This window comes from Cydia splendana, chromosome 23, assembly GCF_910591565.1.
Source record: "Cydia splendana chromosome 23, ilCydSple1.2, whole genome shotgun sequence".
Taxonomy (NCBI): Eukaryota; Metazoa; Arthropoda; class Insecta; order Lepidoptera; family Tortricidae; genus Cydia; species Cydia splendana.
In genome coordinates this window covers 2,753,425-2,773,937 of record NC_085982.1, presented here as the reverse complement: position 1 = coordinate 2,773,937, position 20,513 = coordinate 2,753,425, and the positions used below count along the sequence as shown (strand labels likewise).

Sequence of the window (20,513 nt, the reverse complement as noted above, 5' to 3'; positions counted from 1 at the left end):
GTCAACACTAAGATTTTTTTTATTTTCCTCATAGTTGATGTGAAAAGCAGTATGTGTCACACAGTATCAAAATTATTTCGTCTTGGGCGTTAACACTTGAATCCCTCATTACGCTCAGGATTCTATTTTAGAATCCCTCACTACGTTCGGGATTCTATTGTAGAATCCATCGCTTCATTCAGGATTCAATGTACGCCCTTGACGGAAATATATCAGTTTGATCCCTTGTAACACAAAGTACTATTCCGTAATAAAATGAAATTAATAACGGCTTATCACTTTAAACTCTCGCGTTTTGTACACATATTTAATTACACAAACGGGTCTACCGCGATATAATTTCATTGTTTTTACCTTTAATTCCGACGTTTCAGCTGAGTTGCACCAGCTGTGGTCACGGAAACATCCACAACGGACGAACGGGACCACAGCTGGTGCAACTCAGCTGAAACGTCGGAATTAAAGGTAAAAACAATGAAATGATATCGCGGTAGACCCGTTTGTGTAATTAAATATAATAACGGTTTAGTTTTTAATATTAGTTTGTATTTTCTATTTTAAGGCTTTTTATTGTTTGTTGCATACAAGTACCTATTGGAAAAAAAATAGAATGGAAAAATAAAGATAACGGTTTAAGAGCGATATCAAATGGTTTTTGGAAACCGGTTACGATCCCTGGTTCGATCGTATGTTCTGAGGTGTGTTCTTACTTGTTAGGCCCCTACAGAAAGTACGTTTATTGTCGTCGTGTACGCCAATCCAACGTACATACTTTTATAGCCGCATCCTTATCGAATCGCACCAAAATCATGGTATGCTTCAAAATTTGGCTTGGCACCGACTTCAAACATATCAGTTGGTAACGCATATACTTAAAAAAGGATAATATTTTATTTCGTCCTTTTTGAAGTCGATTTTCGTTTTTTGGCAAAAGTTTTTATTGAACTTAGCCTTGTAATTTGAAATTGAGGGGATGTTTACAAAAACAACATAACTGCTTAGAGCGGTTGACACTTTTTTAAGAATATTGTTAATCGTTTCAGTACGGTTACCATCAGTTTGTCACTGACATAAACGCCGTCGAGAACGTAATTTACTTTCTATACATCTCGCTCGCACTCGCATATTAGTGCAAACGGGACGTATAGAAAGTAAATTACGTTCTCGACGGCGTTTATGTCAGTGACAAACTGATGGTAACCGTACAGGTGTCAACCAGTGTAGTCAGTTATGTTATTTTTGTAAACATCCCTTCAATTGTATCTGTCCACCCTAAAATAAAATAAACGAAAAATACTTACATTAAGTTTATTTGTGATCGAACTAAGCCTGTAATTAATGAAAATCTACAAAAAAAAAAATTACTGTACGAAAAATACTTAGGTTAGCTAGCTACATTAAATACACACACACACACATACACATACGCGCGCGACAAAGAACATACATAATATATATAAAATCAAATAGCCTTATACTTTATAATTTACTTATACAGTTTTTTTAGGTTTCTTTGTTCTCACCCCCGACCCGAACCCCCCCCCCCCGGGTTTTATGGACCCGAATAAAAGTAAGAACTTCTTCTTCCTCGCGTTATCCCGGCATTACGCCACGGCTCATGAGAGCCTGGGGTCCGCTTGACAACTAATCCCATGATTTGACGTAGGCACTAGTTTTTACGAAAGCGACTGCCATCTGACCTTCCAACCCAAAGGGGAAACTAGGCCTTATTGGGATTAGTCCGGTTTCCTCACGATGTTTTCCTTCACCGAAAAGCGACTGGTAAATTCTAATGATATTTCGTACATAAGTTCCGAAAAACTCATTGGTACGAGCCGGGGTTTGAACCCGCGACCTCCGGATTGCAAGTCGCACGCTCTTACCGCTAGGCCACCAGCGCTTTTTATAAAGAATAAAAGTAAGAACAAAGAAACCTAAAAAAACTGTATAAGTAAATTATAAAGTATAAGGCTATTTGATTTTATATATATTATGGGTCCATATTGGGTTGCATACAAGTTTAGGTCATATCTTTGATGCGCATAACAACTTATGTCATAATCATCATTGCGCATACAAATGAAAAGTCATATTATATTGTGTCATACATTTTTAGCCATAATATTTGATGACATACTCAGCAGTTGTCATAAATTTTTTGTGCATATAGGTTTTGATTATAATGAATCAAATGTCATACCAGCTAAAAGCATATTTATCGATATTTATAAGGTTTTTACGTATAACGTTTTGTAGCATAATAATTTTCAACCATAATGGTTTACATAAATAATTTAAGAAACTAATTTTAGCCTCTCAACAACTCCTCGAAAAAAACCTTTTCCCTAATCTACGACGGAGCCCCGTTCACGCGGGGCTCCTGTTTCTGCGTAGTTTGCCCTTCGGGCATCTAAAGCAACTAACGGTAACTAACGAACCTAACCTACCTATTATGATTAGTTTCTTTTATGACCACTAAATATATGACTTAATTTTTTATTACTATATTAATACTATGCACTGCAATACTTCGAACGAAAAACAATTATGGATATCAAGCAGATGACTTAAAATTTTATGCGAATTTAATTAATGACTACAAAAATTATGACATAACTAATTTATGACAAAAACCCAGTTATGCTCAGGAATAATTCTGACTAAAGATTTTTATGACTTACAATTTTATACATAAAGTGTTATGACAATAAAAAATAAGACAAAAGTTGTTATGCGACCAGAGGGAGTCCCCTTTTGTTCACTGATGAATTCTTATGTTTTGGTTCTGCCACCTTTTTAGTTTTATTCGGTCAAGTTGTGTTCTAATGTATGGGGAAGACAAACAAATCATTTTAGCTTTAGTCTTTTACCAGGGGGCCGATTTATGAATTTCAATCGCTCGATTTCGTCACTCGAAAATCGGTGGAAAACGGCGAAATGCTATTTTTTTAAATACGAGGGATCGAAATTTGGAATCTATTGGTATTGACCACTCGATTTCAATTTTATTAGTAGAACTTAAATGCCTAGTAGTGGAGATATTATTTAACGAAATACACGAAATCGAGTGGTCCAAATTTAAAAATCGGCCCCCTGGCCTCACTGGAAATCAGCGTCACGTTGTGTGTCCTAGGATACGTGTAGGGTTTGCAATCCGGATCCGAAATGTATGAAATTATCCGGATCTGGATCCGGATCCGCGGATCTTCCCATACATTTCGGATCCGTCGTGCAAACCCTAGTTACGTGACAAGAAGCTGAGTGAGGACCTTTTGGCACAAATATTTATGTTCTGAATGAATTTTAGTTTTGTGTTATGTATTATTTGTGCTAATAAACAATTTCTATTCTTATTTATATTCATCTACTGCATAAAGTTCATTAACTAAAATTATCCAAGATAAACTGAACTAACAAATAAGTATAAAACTCTATGGATTAACTTTTCATCTAATTTTACTTATCAAAAAGTTGTTAAAAAGAACATGGGAAAAGCGACACTAAAGTTGCCAGATGAGTGATGAATGAAACCTAGTAGTCCATCCATATACTTCGTTTAGGTATATAACTCAATTAAATATCTCGAAACATGTCGCTTACATCACATAATTTTTTCTTTCCCAGCGTGTGTATGTCGGTGCCATCTAGTTAAATTAGCCGGCTTATTCGTCGCCTAGGCTATTGGTTAAGCGCCGGCATTCAATTTAATGCCTAGGCCGATAGTTAATTGCTAGAATCACTTAACGTTTAACAACTTGACGTATTGAAATGCAGCCATTTTAAATCGTCTGATTCACTCAGCCAAAAGATTCAATGTAACTTAAAAAAAAATAAAGAAATAAAGTAGGTAACATATAAGTAATAAAATAAATAAATAATGAAGAAATTTACGATAAAATAAATAAATAAATACAATGAAGTAACCTAACCGAACATGATAAATTCATCAATATCCAATTTAACTAGATGACTAGTTACACGACGTTCAGCCATATGGTTAAACTTTGCTATCAGTCGATCACTGACTTGGCTGGTTGTTCTTCAGCCATTTAATTTGATGCCGGCGTTTAGTAAACGGGCTAGGCGTCAAATTAGCTAGTGAATAATATCAGGCGTTACTTTGCGGAAATCCTTATTAATTAAAGCAAAATATTACTTTGCTAATCCGCGAAAAGGTAACGTGCTAGTCAATCAGTGCTAACTCCGTTATACTTGCGTATTTTTTTTGCATTTAATTAATGTTCTCACCCTACCACCGCAAAAATAAATACGCAAATAAATATAACAAAACACTACCAAAAGAACAATACTCGACACGTGTTTCGCCTCTCTACGAGGCATCTTCAGGAGATGTTGACGGTCTGACGCCCGGCAACGGCTTCCGTTCCGTTCGGTTTCCGATGCCGGGCGTCAGACCGTTTTTTCAAATTTGTTATTATTTTGTATGGAGTGAATAACCACGCACTTTACACGAATAAATACTTACATTGCCCTGGTTGTTTGGTGCCCAGAGAACCTGAAATTAATATCGATAATTGCTCTTTTTTATTATGTTTTTGTTTATATTACGTAAAGATTTTTGAAACAACGCGTGAATACATGTACAACTCGTATGTGTCAGCAATAATATTCTATTTTGTAACTCAATGGGGTTATGAAAATAGATAGGTACATAGGACAGCTAGCTCGGCTAACTTACCTTAGAGCGCGGAAACACTACCGATTTGCGAGCGAGTTGATTGCGAGGCGAGCGCATAGCGAGTTCGTCGCGAGTGCGCAACGAGTTTGCCGCGAGCGCGCAACGATATCGCCGCGAGCGCGCAATGATTTCGCTGCGTACTTGTCATACTGGGATGGAACTTGGGAGCGAATTCGTTGCGTGCTTTCGGTGGCGAAAAATCGATCTAGCTAGGTCTTAGGAATACGCGCATTTTTGTATTTTTCGAGCAAAGCTCGGTCTCCCAGATATTGTAAATTATAGCATGTAAATTGTATCTTCTGTTGGTGATCTTAATAAACAAAAATAAACTGTCTGGGTATCACAGCTCATGAGATACAGCCTGGTGACAGACAGACAGACGGAAATTGGAGTCTTAGTACAGGATCCCGTTTCTACCCTTTCGGTACGGAACCCTAAAAAGGAATAAAAAATTATAGATACGTTATAATAAATATGTACTTTCAAACTTAGGCAATATTTCACTAACCCCCCACGTTGCACAAAGTACTATTTCATAATCAATTTCCTACGACATCTAATTTCACTTGTCCCCAGGACACTGGCCCACCGACATTGGCTGCGATATTTTATGTAAGGTTTTTTTAGTCAAAACTCATTATGGCTAAAATTTGATCATGTTTAGAATGTGTTTCGTGGAAAGTATTAATTTAGTTTTTTTTCTCAAATATTTTGATAACTTTTGTAACTCCCAGTTCAAAAGTTATGATGGTACCACAGAATAACTAATAGTACCGTATTGTGGACTATCAAAGCGATTACTTTTAAAAGCATTTATTTTTAGAAACACTTAAAATTTATTTTAATGGGCTATTGAATTGCAATCGCACTCCTACTTTTGCACTTCAGATAGAATTATAAGGCAAACGGCTATCGGTTCTTCAATCTTTTATGTCCATTTTTGTCTACCGGAAAATTTCAAAGAAATGAATACTTATTTTTTATGATTTTTTAAACTTTGTATAAAAAAACACTTTTTTCGTATCTAGATTGCTGTGAAAGATCTAACAATATGGTTTACCTTTGTTTTGTTGGCAATTTTGCTACAGATTTTCGTTTCACGGAAATTTTTTCAAGTAATTTCAAATCGCAAAATAATCTTTACACAGAATAACTTCAAATAATTTTAGTTCGGTTTAGTTATATTTCACCAAAAAATTCAAGACATTAGTTTTGTTTCAAGAACAATTTGTTCATGTAATTTCATTTCACAGAATCATCGATCTGTAGAAAAGCTACTTCTTATAAATACGGTTCACCAAAATTTCATATACAGTCATTTAGTCGAATTTTATTAATTGCTTCTCTGGAAGGAATTCGTTTTTTAGGGGTTGCCGTTCTAACTTAACCCACTTTCCTGGCAACAGTTCATTTTCTTGGGGGTCGCAGTTCTAACCTAACCTAACCCACTTTTCTGGCAACAGTTCGTTTTCTTAGAGATCGCAGTTCTAACCTAACCAAACCCACTTTTATGGAAAATATTCGTTTTTTTGGGGGTCGCAGTTCTAACCTAACGTAACCCACTTTTCTGGCAACAGTTCGTTTTCTTGGGGATCACAGTTCTAACCTAACCTAACCCACTTTTCCAGCAATGGTTCGTTTTCTTAGGGGTTGTAGCTCTAAACTAATTAACCTAAAGTCCTTTTTTAGCAATTTCAATTACTAATGTGAAAAGTAAATTAGTAAAATAATAATTGTTGACATTAATATTCTGTGAATTGTAGTCCCACACAAATAATATTCAATGAATAATAATTCTACAGTCAGTCTTCTATTTTATTTAAAAATCTTTGAATAAATATTCTGAATTTTAATCAAGTTACAAAATAATATATTTTTCTTTCAAATGAATAATCGAAGAAACAGAATTAATTGTAACAAAAATGTGCGATTCTATGAATAATTTTCTGTATAACAAAATAGGTACAGCAAAAAATTTGGCGGTAATATAAGGGTATCTAAAAACGTGTCTAGTGTTTTAATTTTAAAGTAATTAACACGAAAGTAATGGCCAGAAAACCATTTTGTTGGCTTGAATTGTTCAACTTTGCCAACTTGATGCCAAATATCTCGAAGACAGTAACTTGGAAGTAAATATGGCATACTATATTCCTTAAAGCCGTTTTTCTTAATATGATACAAAAAACATTTGAAAAGTAAGGGATTCAGATCGACGGAAGATCATTGGGGCATGGAATCCCCTTAAAATATCAACTGTTTTTATTTCATATGGAGTGAATTTGTTATTATTTTATATGGAGTGAATAACCACCCTCTTACACGAATAAATACTTACATCGGCCTCCTCTTCTGTTACGTCGAATGTCTGAAATTAATTGTTATAATTGCTTTCTTTATTATGTTTCTATTACGTCAAAAAAATTGAGACGAATAAATACATATAACGGGTGTCTCAAAAAGTATGCAAGATTTGAATTTGCCGCCATTTTTGAATTTTAGTGCTGGCAACCCTAAAAATAAACTATTTGACAGCTGAATGTTTAGGGTTTGTAAAAATGGAGGGTTATACGAAAGAACAACGGGTTTTCAGCCCGAGAAACAATGCAGTTACTGCATGAGATATGTCCTGGTCGTGTACTCTCTCGTGTGATCAGAATTGGCCAACAAGCCCACAACCACCCATGCTTTGAAGGAGGAAAATCGACGCTGCATCGTTAAAATTCAGCCAAATTTATGAAAAATCACGGAAAATATTGACAAAAGAGTGCGTATGTGCCAGCAAAACCGTGGAGGTCATTTGCCCGATGTGTTATTACACACATCACCCTATAAACAAATAATATTATGTATAACCTAACGATAAAAAATGTGTTTTATTTCAAATCTTGCGTTATGTTTGGGACACCCGGGACATAATTATGTTCAAAGGGACATAATTAAGTTCATGCAGTCAAGTTTTCCTTAGACAGGATCATACAGGATGCACTGCGTGGATCACTAGAACCGCCATACACAGGCCCATATCGCGTGCTTAATAGAACGGACAAGACCGTCACACTGGACTTACTACGAGGACCAGTGACAGTCTCCATTGACCGCGTCAAACCACAGAGCAGCGCAGTGCAGAGCGACACAGCTTCACCTACAGGCACAAGTGCTAGGCCTGCTCAAGCTGTTGTCCCGGTGAGAACCACTCGCTCTGGCCGGAAGTTAACCTTTCCTTCTCATTTTCAGGCAGAACTCTGATTCTCCCAGGGGGGTCCTGTGGCGCACCACAATACTGGCTGCCCACAACCCGTCTACGTTTCTATGTACGTCAACGAGTCAATGTCATTCAGTCACAACTAAATTTCCCTTCTACGATACGGAAGCTTAAATCTAATTTGCAAATCCAATTGTAATCAATCATTGTAAGTTTTCTATACTCTTCTTAGGGCGAATTGCACCATGCGATTATTTCCAAAAGCATTTATGTTTTTAGAAACACCGAAAAGTTATCTTAAAATATCGACTACCGAATGATGTCCCTACCAACATTGGCGTGACATTGATAATTATATTTTCACATTTGTTATTATTTTGTTTGGAATGAATAACCACACACTAACTTGAAAAAATACTTACATCGTCCGTGTTTCCTGATGGTATATTGTATATTATCTGAAATTAAATTTGATAATTGCTATTTTTATATTATGTTTATATTACGTCAAAATTTTTGAAACAACGAGTAAATACATGTACAACTCGTATGTGTCAACAATAATATTCCATTTTGTAACTCACATAACATTGATGTACGTATATGGACAGGAACTTCGCCTGATGTGTAGTATCAAGTAGGTTAAGAATCTATTAATCGAAAGACTCAGATGATAATGAATAATGATTATTTTTTTATACAGAATCAAACAAATAAAAATATGTATAGGCGGGGAAGAAAAGAAATTCCTTGCATCAATTCCTACAGTTCCGAAAGCTTTTTCTAATCAATATTTAGGGTTTACAATGCCCACGGTACCTACGATAATCCCCAGTGCCGTAATTGAATCTAGAACCCTATACTGACCAAGTCCTACAGTTAGGAGGATGTATGAATTATATTTCTTAAGTCAGTTCATGATTAAAAACAAAGAAATCCCGAGAATTTCCTGTGAGCTGTATATTTTTCGCAAAACTGTAACCAGTTTGTTGGCGAATGAAGCGCTCAATTAACTAATCGAATCATGCAACTAAACAAAACTTGTAGCAGCTTAAAAAAACCACCTTATTTCGTTAAAAAGCCTAGGCACTATTTTCTACATCCTTTATATAAGTACTGAAGGTGCGGCCGTATACACTTAAACCGTTATTCTATGTCAAATTTAAAATTAAAGTCATAGTGCACCAGCAGTCCCAAGTGTTTATTTACATCAGTCAACATATTCTAAAACTGAACACTCACAATCTAATTTATTCCTATGCAAACAGTCATAACATAAGTATGTCCTACTATGCCAATCCGTGTATAATCTACTTTTTAGTTTTTTCGCTATGCTGGAGAGTATATTAGCCCCCCAACGTGGCGCCATCTAGATGTCCCTACCTGCACAGGTATGTACTATGTTGGTGGGGGTTGGTAACTTAGATACAGGCGCCCTTCACTCTTTAAAGGTCGGGCGAGGCCCGACATCTATCTTACATACAGGGCGCTGGCACATAAACATAGTAATGTTTTAAATGAGACTAATAAGTCACACTTAAAGTTCATTCAGCGCGCAAATACTTACAGGTCGACCGAAGAGCCCGACATTCAGCGCACTTTACATACAGGGCGCCTGCGGCGCCCTTCGCACTAAAAGGTCGGGCGAAGCAAGCCCGACATTCAGCGCGCTTCATTATTCAAAAGGTATTTAAACACAAAATACAGTACGTAGCGGCCCCCTTTTTTAAATATCTTACGTTAAATTGAAATAATCTCGATTATTTAGCAGTGGCGCTTGTGTGTACGTTGATGGGCTCTTAATAAATACACCCCGAGGAGAGTACGCGGGGAGAAGTTAATACTGCCTCCGGCGGTCAACGATTACGGGAAAAGGTCAAATAAATATTTAGGGCCAAGGCTGTTTAACGAAATATGGTGGTTAAGAAGTCAGCCTGGGTTAACCTAAGCCTGTCTTTAAAAAGAGATTTTAAACGTTATTTTTGAAAATTAAACAATGGGAGAATATAATTGCTTATTAGACTTAGTAGTGCATGTAAGTGTTTATAATATATAAGGATTATTGTTTAAGCTGCTACAAGTTTTATTTAGGTGCATGATTCGATTAGTTAATTGAGCACTTCATTCGCCAACAAATTGGCTACAGTTTGGCGATATTAGATATAAATTTTGTTTGTGAGCATGTACCGTTTGTGTAAATAAAAAATACGTATTTTCTTTACTTCAACGATTGATCATAATATATATTTATACATAATCAATTTCCGACGAAGCCTCATATCACTAGATCCCAGGACACTGGCCAACAATGGCTGCGATATTAAATTTTATGTCAGATTTTTGTAATCAAAACTCATTATGGCTAAATTGATCATGTTAAAATGTGCTTCGTAGAAATTATTCATTAGTTTTTTTTTTCTCAAATGTTTTCATAACTTTTGTAACTCCCAGTTCAAAAGTTAGAGGTTAGAGAGGGGGTACAGTTTTGTGGACTATCAAAGCCATTATTATCTTATTTTAAATATCAACTACCAAATGTTGTTCCTGCCAACATCGACGTGACGCTGATGTTTTTTTTGCATTTGTTATTATTTGGAATAGAGTGAATAACCACACACTTACACAAATAAAATTTATTTAATACTTACATTTTCCCTGTTTTCTGGTATATAGTAGAATGTCTGAAATTAATTTTGATAATTTCTCATGAAATAAAACTATGAAAACGGATTATATCTAGGGTTGCCAGATGGTCGGGATTTGGCGGGATTCTCCCGATTTTTAGCATGTGTTCCCGATTCCCGACAAGGTGAAAAGTGTCCCGAAACACAGCTTCACGTTATAAAACAATAATTTCAAGTTCCGAACTGTCGTCGAGCGTAGTGCCATTAATGTAAAATATCGTTGTTTTTAATACAATTGGGTACTTTAATTGAAATGTTTTTTTTTTTCCCGACTTAAGTCCCAAAATCCCGAAAAAAATATATTTTTTCCCGATAATAGCGCCTTTCGATCTGGCAACCCTAATTATATCGCGTACATTGAATTCATACTACATGCCGACGTTTCAGACCCTTTACATACAACAGTGTTCGTGGTCTACGGATGACTGAAGAAAAACTACACTGTGCAAAAACTACCCACTTACAAAATAATGAACCATCATAAACTATAAATTTGAAGGCCAGTAGTTACACATGCAAAATTGGTTCATATTGGGATTTGAAAACACATTGAACATTTATGTACGTATATGGATAGGAACTTCGCCTGAATTGATGTGTAGTATCATATTTCACATTTATCAAGTAGGTTAATGACTTATAATCGAAAGACTCAGATGCCGATGATTACTTTTTAAATAGAATCAAATTTAAAAAAAACTGGTCTAGTGCGAGTCGAAATCGCCCACCGAGGGTTCCATACTTTTTATATTTACATAATCAATTTCGGACGAAACCTAATGTCACTTGTCCCCAGGACACTGGCCGACATTGGCTGCGATAATATATATGTATAAGGTTTTTGTTATCAAAGCTCATTATGGCTAAATTGATCATGTTTAAAATGTGTTTCGTGGAAAGTATTCATTAAGTTTTTTTTCCTTTATTTTTCATAATTTTTGTAACTCCCAGTTCAAAAATTAGAGACGGTACAGTATTGTGAACTATCGAAGTGATTATATTCAAAACCATTTATTTTTAGAGATACATCTAAAAGTTATTATAAAATATCAACTACAGGATGATGTTCCTACCAACATCGGCGTGACGTTGATGATTATTTTTTCACTTTTGTTATTAGGTACTTTGTATAAAGTGAATAACCACACTTACACGAATAAATACTCACTTTGTCCAAGTCTCTTGGTGTGTCGCCGAGTATCTGAAATTATTATGTATTGCAGTAAAACAATATAATTCGCTGAACACGTATAATTTATAAACTTTTTATCCACTTTTTACAAAAAAAAAAGTTTTCGGTCACACCCTGTATACATTTTAAAATTTATAAAATTCACCAAAACACAATTTTTATCGTTTAAACTTATTTAAAACACAGTATTAGTTGTCTGCCTTCCGCATAAACATGAAGGTAAAAAAAAGAATACGGAATAGGAATATGGTTGACACGTTGGGTGAATGATAATTTTATACCGATTATTTATACCGCCCGTCAAATGAGGCAATTTGAATTTTGAGGATTTGTATTATGTGGATAACAGATATTCAACAAATGATAAATGGCAAAACAAAAATATTGGCACAAAATACACAACAAATAATTAGCAGGTTATAAAAAAATTGGGATTGGAAAACTATCGCTATAATTTTAAGATATTGCGGTCTTGAATTTCAGTCAGTTAAAGGGGATAATGGGTAAAGGGGAGAAACGTGGAAGCACACGCAAGGGTTCCGGCTGATTCAAATCCACTTGCATATAGCTTGGATAGCGCACAAGTTGGTGTCCTCAAACAGGCCTGACGAGGCAAACCTCACTCGCCTCCTGGAGAGCGCTGATGGCAGGCAGTAGACGGGGCGGTAACGATGGGGCCACCTCACTTCATCAGTGCCCGACGCCGATCCACGCACGGCCTTGGTGGCCAACTGTCTACGAGGAGCGTCTCCTCCCTGGCGCCGATTCACGCACGGCCTTGGTGGCCAACTGTCTACGAGGAGCGTCTCCTCCCTGGCGCCGATCCACGCACGGCCTTGGTGGCCAACTGTCTACGAGGAGCGTCTCCTCCCTGGCGCCGATTCACGCACGGCCTTGGTGGCCAACTGTCTACGAGGAGCGTCTCCTCCCTGGCGCCGATTCACGCACGGCCTTGGTGGCCAACTGTCTACGAGGAGCGTCTCCTCCCTGGCGCCGATTCACGCACGGCCTTGGTGGCCAACTGTCTACGAGGAGCGTCTCCTCCCTGGCGCCGATTCACGCACGGCTTTAGTGGCCAACTGTTTACGAGGAGCCTTTCCGCCCGCGGATTTACGCGCACTTTAAAAGCTTTGTATTAAATATCAAACTGGTTAAAAAAACAACCCGGGCACTCAAAGGACTTTTCCCTTCAAAATTCACAAGCCATCTGCCTAAAAACAAATTCAATCTTTTCTTTCTCGAACATTCCATCAAAATTTAAATTCAAAATAAGCGCAAATATGCATTTTATTTTTTTACAAACGGCCAGTAGCGTTTCGCTACAGTATCTGTTTTTTTATTATGTAAGTATAATAATATATTATGTCAAAAATTTTGAAACAACGAATAAATACATAAACAACTCGTATGTGTCAACAATAATATTTCACTTTGTATCTCAGAAAAAAATGGAACTCTTATGGGATCACTCGTTCGTCTGTCTGTCTGTCCGTCCGTCTGTCCATTTTTGATGTGAAACGTGAGTGAAATATCTTTTAAAAAACCCGTAAGGGTCGGATCAAAAACTATGTTATTAAGTCCGACTCACGCTTGATTGCACATTTCGAATAGGTTTTCCTGTAATCTATAGGTATAAAGACCTATTTTGTATATTTTGTTCAAAATTTTAGACCCAGTAGTTTCGGAGATAAGGGGGGGAGGGTAATTTTTTGCCTAAACTTATTCTTAAATTACTTCTAAACTATTTATCTTAATAGTATTAAAAATATGTATACGGATTTTCACAATGAGCTCTTTCATTTGATACAACACGATATAGTTTGCAAAACTTATTTTTTTAATCGTGTCATTTACCCCCCAAAAGTGCCTCCTATGTTTAAAATTCATTTATTTACGTTACATGTCCGTCTTCGGGTCATAGACTTACATATGTGTACCAAATTTCAACTTAATTGGTTCAGTTGTTTCGGAGAAAATAGGCTGTTACGGACGAACAGCCAGACACACGAGTGATCCTAGGGTTCCTTTTTTTCCTTTTGACGTACGGAACCCTAAAAATACATTTTTTAAAATTAGGTAATGTACGGAACCCTTGGAACGTGAGTCCGACTCGCACTTGACCGGTTTTTTTCGTAACTTAAGGGGGTTATGAAAATACATAGAACATTTATGTACATACGTATATATATGGACAGGACCTTCGCCTGATGAAGTATCAAATAGGTTAAGAATCTATTAATCGAAAGATTCAGATGATAATGATTATTTTTTATATAGAATTTAACTTTAAAAAAACCAGACAAGTGCGAGACGGAATCGCTCACCGATGATTCCGTACTTTTTAGTAGGTATTTGTTGTTATAGCGGCAACAGAAATACATGTCTGTGAAAATTTCAATTGTTACGCCTATACAACAAGCATGCTGATCTGTCCACCTTGTTGGGCTACGGCCTCTAGGGCGTTTGCCATCAGCCTTGCCAGTAACTATGAGTTGTTCAAGATTATGACCTTCTTTCCTGGCTATGTGACCGGAAAACTCCATTATCCTGCGTAGACATATGGTTAACTTTGGATACTAATACTAATTTGTATACATTTATTTTGATTCATGAGAAAATAAATACTGGGGGCTCTGGGATCTTGGACTATTATTAAACGGAGTGAATAACTTCACTCTTACACGAATAAATACTTACATCGGTCAAGGTTCCTGGTATGTAGAATGTCTGAAATTAAATTTATTATATGTTCTTCATGTTTCCATTACGTCAAAAATTTTGAAACAACTAGTAAATACATATAACGGTTGTCCTAAAAAGAACACAAGTTTTGAATTTGAATTTTGGTGATAAACAAATATGTTACAAGAATAAACCATCTAGCTATCACTGTTCAAAAGATAGAGCCTGGTGATAGACAGACGGAAAATAGAGTCTTAGTAATAGGGTCCCGTTTCTACCCTTTGGGTACGGAATCCTAAAAAGGAATCAAAAATTATAGATACGTAATAATAAATATGTACTAATAGGGTCTAATAGCGAAGCTGCTGCTGGGGCTGATAATGTAAGTAATAGAATGGTATATTAGTAATGTGTTTAGATTTTAAGTTAGGATATATGTAGATTGTTAAGATATAAGTAGATTTTAAGATTGACTTAGAATGTACCTACCAATAATGTTTGACATGAATAAAGATATGAATAGCGAAGAGTCTCGACCAACATTTTGAGAGACTCTCGCTAGGTGGTTGGATCAAGGGTCAGATGCAGAAGGCGGTGATCTTGGACACGGTGCGGATACGGATAGTACGTCGGTTCCTCTCTCTGCAGCCCTGACCACCGGTAGCTTGGGCCTTGCCCCGCTGCCGGCGGCACCCTAGGTTAGGTTTTTTATAATGTGTTTATATGTATTTTTATTGTTTTGTAAGTGTTTTTATATTTTACTTTTATATTCATATTATAAAACCCCTAGCCTAAGAAGGATGATAAATAAAAAAAAAATGTACTTTCAAAATAAGGCAATATTTCACTAACCTTGCACTATGTACTATTTCATAATTAATTTCCTACGACATCTAATTTCACTAGTCCCCAGGACACTGGCCGACCGACATGTAAGGTTTTTGTAGTCAAAAATCATTATAGCAAAAATTTGATCATGTTTAAAATGTATTGTGTTTCGTGGAATTCATTTAGTTCTTTTTTCTCAAATGTTTTCATAACTTTTGTAACTCCCAGTTCAAAAGTTAGAGACGGTACAGTATTGTGGACTATCAAAGCGATTACTTTCAAAAGCATTTTTTTTTTTTAGAAATAAATGTTATCGACTACCGAATGATGTTCCTACCATCATCGCCGTGACGTTGATGATTATTTCTTCACATTTGTTATTGTTTTATATGGAGTGAATAACTTCACACTTACCTAAGTAGACGAATAAATACTTACAAAGTCCCAGTTTTTTGGTACGTCGAATTTCTGAAATTAAATTTAATATATGCTCTATTTTTATTATGTTTCTATTACGTCAAAAATTTGAAGACGACGAGTAAATAAATAAAACGGGTGTCCCAAATATAATGCACGATTTGAATTTGCTTTCATTTTTGCATTTTAGTGCTGGCAACCCTAAAAATAAACTATTTGACAGCAGAATGTTTAGGGTTTGTAAAGATTACGGGTTATACGAAAGAGCAACGCGTTTTCAGCCCGTGAAACAAATTGGCCTTCTAGATCTTGCAATTTATCACCTTTAGACTTTTTTTATAGGATTATTTAAAGTCTTGTCTATACCAACAAGCCCTCAACCACCCATGCTTTGAAGGAGGACTTTCGATGCTGCATAGGTAAAAATGCAGCCGAATTTATGCAAAATCACGGAAAATTTTGACAAAAGAGTGCGTATGTGGCAGCAAAGCAGTGGAGGCCATTTTCTCGACGTGTTATTCCACACGTACCCCTATTTAGTGTGTTTTATATAATTATGAACAAATAATATCATAACGGAAAAAAAGTATTTTCAATTAAATTTAAATCTTGCGTTTTTTGGACACCCTAGACAACTCGTATGTGTCAACAATAATATTCCATTTTGTAACTTAATCGGGTTATGAAAATGCATACAACATTTATGTACGTGTAGTTTCAAGTAGGTTAATTACCTAATCCTCGAAAGACTATGATTATGATTATTTTTTATATAGAATTAAACTTAAAAAAAACCGGACAAGTGTGAGACGGACTCGCCCACCGATGATTCCGTACTTTTTAGTATTTGTTGTTATAGCGGCAACAGAAATACATCATTTGTGAACATTTCAACTGTTACGCCTATATAGATGGTCAAACCAAATTGTCAGTAAATAAGAACAAAAAAAACTATACTCAACCTTTTCTTTTGGGTGCTAGTACTAGTGTAAGACAAAGATAGTATGATTCTCTGTGTCTATGTGTGAAATGAGACAGTCCTTTGACAAACTATACAACAAGCATGCCAATAATGTCCCCTTATTGGATATGTTTCAGGACAGTGAAGCCTTATTTAAAATTAATTTTTCGCGCAAGTGCGGACGTGTTTATATTCTATGAGAGTTATTAAATTAAATAAAAATAGTACTTGCGTTTAAATGTAATGTCGTCGCGATGTGGTGGCTGTGACGACCTAATTTATGATATTTCCTATATGGAATGTTCAAAGGAAGCATGTAAAAGACTGTTTCATCTTAAGTGTTTGGCGTTGTCGACGGAGACGTTCGAAACGTTCACGGACGAGTACAAGAACCAGTGGTTGTGCCCAGGATGTGCCTGCTCGAGGCCGAAGCGCGACGATACACCGGTAAGAGGAAAAATCATGGACCAGACCTTCACTCCTACGAGTAATGTTAATACTATACGCGGCAATCGTCATCAGATGGATGTTTCTTTGAATGAAAATGATTCTAAAATATTAGATGCACTTAGTGGCTTCCGGACCGAGATTTGGTTCGGTTGGATAATCAAGTGGAAGCATTTAAACAGTTAGAGAATCTGTTTATTAAAAATCAATCGGAGTTGAAAGAATTACGCGAGCAAATGAAGGTAGCGCAAGAAAAAATAAGTAACGTTAGCGAACTAGAAGACCAAGTAAAACAATTGAAAAAAAGAAATGAACAACTGGAGGCTTGCATTAGTGGCATGGAAATTAAAGGAAAAAGTCAAACTTTATCTCCTAGTGCACAAACACCAATACAATCGTATGCAAAGGTGACCACACAGAATCTACCCGCGGTGTCAGAAAAATTGCGCCCAAACAACTCACCAGCGGCAGGTACCAAACTTCCCATTACGTCATCACAACAAAGTGGGGCCACTAAACAAGATAGTTCACGCGCGGATAAGAAGCAGCCAGCGGGCAACACTACTTTGGTAGATTTATCAAGTATAAATAATACCGAGAAAATTATGGAAAATATCGAAAGTAATGAAGGAGAATGGGAAGAAGCAAAGAGGAAAAAAAGGAGAAGTAGGTTCCCTAATAACGAAGTAAAAATAGGTGCCAAATCGAACGCGGGAGATATTCAAGGTGCAGAACGTAAAAAATATCTGCATGTATGGCGGTTAAAAAAAGGAGTAACGGTAGAAAAACTAGAAACATACGGAAAAAACACAAAGAAATATGTGGAAATGATTGTGTAGTAAAGGTGGAGCAAATAAAACATAAAACGGAAAGAGACTATGCATCTTTCATAATAAGTGTTCCAGAAAGTTATTACGATCAATTGTGTGACCCGACTGTTTGGCCCACTGGCGTCGAGTTCAGCGAGTGGGTGTGGTTTCGAAAACCCAGAGACCCTAAATATATCCCAAAATAAAACATTTGAGGTATATTACCAAAACGTGCGAGGACTTCGAACAAAGTTGGAAATTTTTTATTTAGGATTGGCGTCCTCAAGTGCAGATTTGTTTGCAATTACAGAATCAGGATGCAATCAGTCTATTACCGATGCTGAAATAATACCGCGGGGCTATAACATTGTCAGATGTGACCGCACAGATGGACGAAAACAAGGCGGCGTGTTTCTCGTGGCCCCACCGCGCATCGGGCTAAGGAGCGTGCAGTTGCCGGGTGACGTCACCGTGAGCGATAAGGTGTTCGAACTCGTCTGTGCGAATGTGTACAAGCGGGATAAGTTGTTGTTTTTGTGTTGCGTTGTTTACATACCGCCCAATAGTAAAGAATGCGATTATTTGTTTTTATTTAGGATTATAGAACAATTATGTGTTTCGCATAGCCGAGTAGTGGTGGTAGGAGATTTCAACTTACATTCTTGTACTACCTATGTTAGCGATTATTTTGAATTTTTTCAGACTTATTGTGGATTCAGTCAGCGAAACAAAATAGAAAATTGTAACAATAGACAATTAGACCTTGTTTTAACATCATTGGGGGAGAATGTTACCGTACGCGCAGCGTCGGAGGTGCTGGTGCCGGTTGACGCATACCATCCGCCGCTTGAGGTGTCGGTGTCGGTGCCGCGGGGCTGATGCCGACGGTCAGGCGCAACATAGGTGGAACTTTGCTAAGGCAGACTATCCGCAGTTATACGCATCACTATCGTCCATTGACTGGACTCCGCTATATAATTTTAATACTGTAGAAGAATGTATGCGTTATTTTTACGAAATTATCAACAGAGCGTTATAACCGAATATGTGCCTAAAAAAACGCAAAGGCCTTGTTCTTTTAGATACACTTATCCTGATTGGTATAGCGCTGATGTTATTCGTGAAATAAAGTCTAAAGCGGCCCTTCATAAAAAATATAAAGTTGAAAAATCCTCTGAAACTTATAACGCGTTTGCAAAGTGTAGGGCACGGGTAAAATATTTGATTAAAATGGCTTACGTACAATATCAGGAACGGGTCCAAGCTCATCTGAAGGAGGACCCAAGGGCTTTTTGGAACTATGTAAAGTCTAAGACCACGCATGGTAGCACTCAGAAGATTTTTAAGGACGGAATGGCTCTCCACGAGAACGAGTGTGCTAAAGAATTTGCAGAGTTCTTTCAATCTGTGTATAGCACCGTTCCAGCGGAGCTGGACGTGAACGCAGCCGTCGCGGAGGCAGAATGCGTGTCAAGCTCCTTGCGAATACACTTTGAAATGCTGCATTTGGCTGATGTGATGAGAGCTCTGAAGAACCTTAAACCAAAGCGCTCGGCCGGACCTGATGGCATCCCGGCTTTTTTATTTAGAGACTGCCGGTTTGTGTTAAGTCAACCGCTTCTACATATTTATAACACTTGTTTGCGCGATGAAGTGTTCCCAGAGTTATGGAAAACAACTCGTGTAGTCCCGGTTCCTAAAGGGGGAGGTGGCACGGGGGTTGATGGATATAGGCCGGTTGCAGTGTTGTCCACGCCCGCAAAAGCTTTTGAGTCAGCGCTACAAAATATGATTTATAAACAGATACAGAGCCAGCTTTCGGACGCACAACACGGGTTTCGGCCGGGTTGTAGTACAACTACTAACTTGCTCAGCTACGTGTCCCAGATTATGCCAGTGGTGGACAGTGGGGGCCAGGTTGACGCCGCCTATTTTGATTTTAAAAAAGCGTTCGACGTCGTCGATAATGACATCCTGCTAAGAAAGTTGGCTGGCGTCGGCTTGACTCCTCACTTATTGAAATTCTTTGCGAGTTACATGACTGACAGGCGGCAGTATGTGGAGTACGCCGGACACAGGTCGGATCCTTATGTTGTGAGGTCTGGAGTAAGTCAAGGAAGTAACCTTGGTCCTTTAGAATTTATTATAATGGTAAATGACTTGCCCCAGATTATCAGACATGCAGGATGCTTACTGTTTGCGGATGATTTAAAGTTATTTTTACCCATAAATACGAGGGCCGCCTTTTAAGTCTTGTCGTTTGCAAATCTCTCACAATTATATAAAAAAAAACTACCATCGTATCAAACTATGTGAATTAAGTATTCAAAAACAATTAAACGAATCATGATTGACCGAACCGTTTTAGTATAGCGTCGAGTTAAAGTTGACAAGTCAGTTGTGAAAATGGAAATTTCATAGGAAAATTTCCGTGCGATAATTTTCTATAACTTTAAATGACGTTTAACGCGACTTCAGTGCTTTACAGAGCTGACTACTGTTTTCATTGACAAAGCATCATGCCTTCTGATTGTGTAACGCTGGTATTTGGAATTTTAACGCGATTGCTCTAGTCTCGGTGATAGACTGGGT

The 20,513-nt window shown here is 37.1% G+C and overlaps 1 protein-coding gene across 1 annotated transcript in view; it reads right to left on the bottom strand.

The window, feature by feature from the left end:
* Nucleotides 1-18,822, bottom strand: part of LOC134801738 (uncharacterized) — a 43,283-nt gene extending 24,461 nt beyond the window's left edge. The window contains exons 1-9 of the mRNA XM_063774334.1: nt 18,721-18,822; nt 15,726-15,755; nt 14,475-14,504; nt 11,754-11,786; nt 10,550-10,582; nt 8,324-8,359; nt 7,035-7,064; nt 4,487-4,516; nt 1,302-1,346 (exon numbers count right to left, since the gene is read on the bottom strand). Of these exons, the coding sequence (XP_063630404.1) occupies nt 1,302-1,346; nt 4,487-4,516; nt 7,035-7,064; nt 8,324-8,359; nt 10,550-10,582; nt 11,754-11,786; nt 14,475-14,504; nt 15,726-15,755; nt 18,721-18,822 (369 nt within the window). The remainder of the gene's footprint in view (nt 1-1,301; nt 1,347-4,486; nt 4,517-7,034; nt 7,065-8,323; nt 8,360-10,549; nt 10,583-11,753; nt 11,787-14,474; nt 14,505-15,725; nt 15,756-18,720) is intronic.
* Between the last annotated feature and the right edge of the window lie 1,691 nt (nt 18,823-20,513).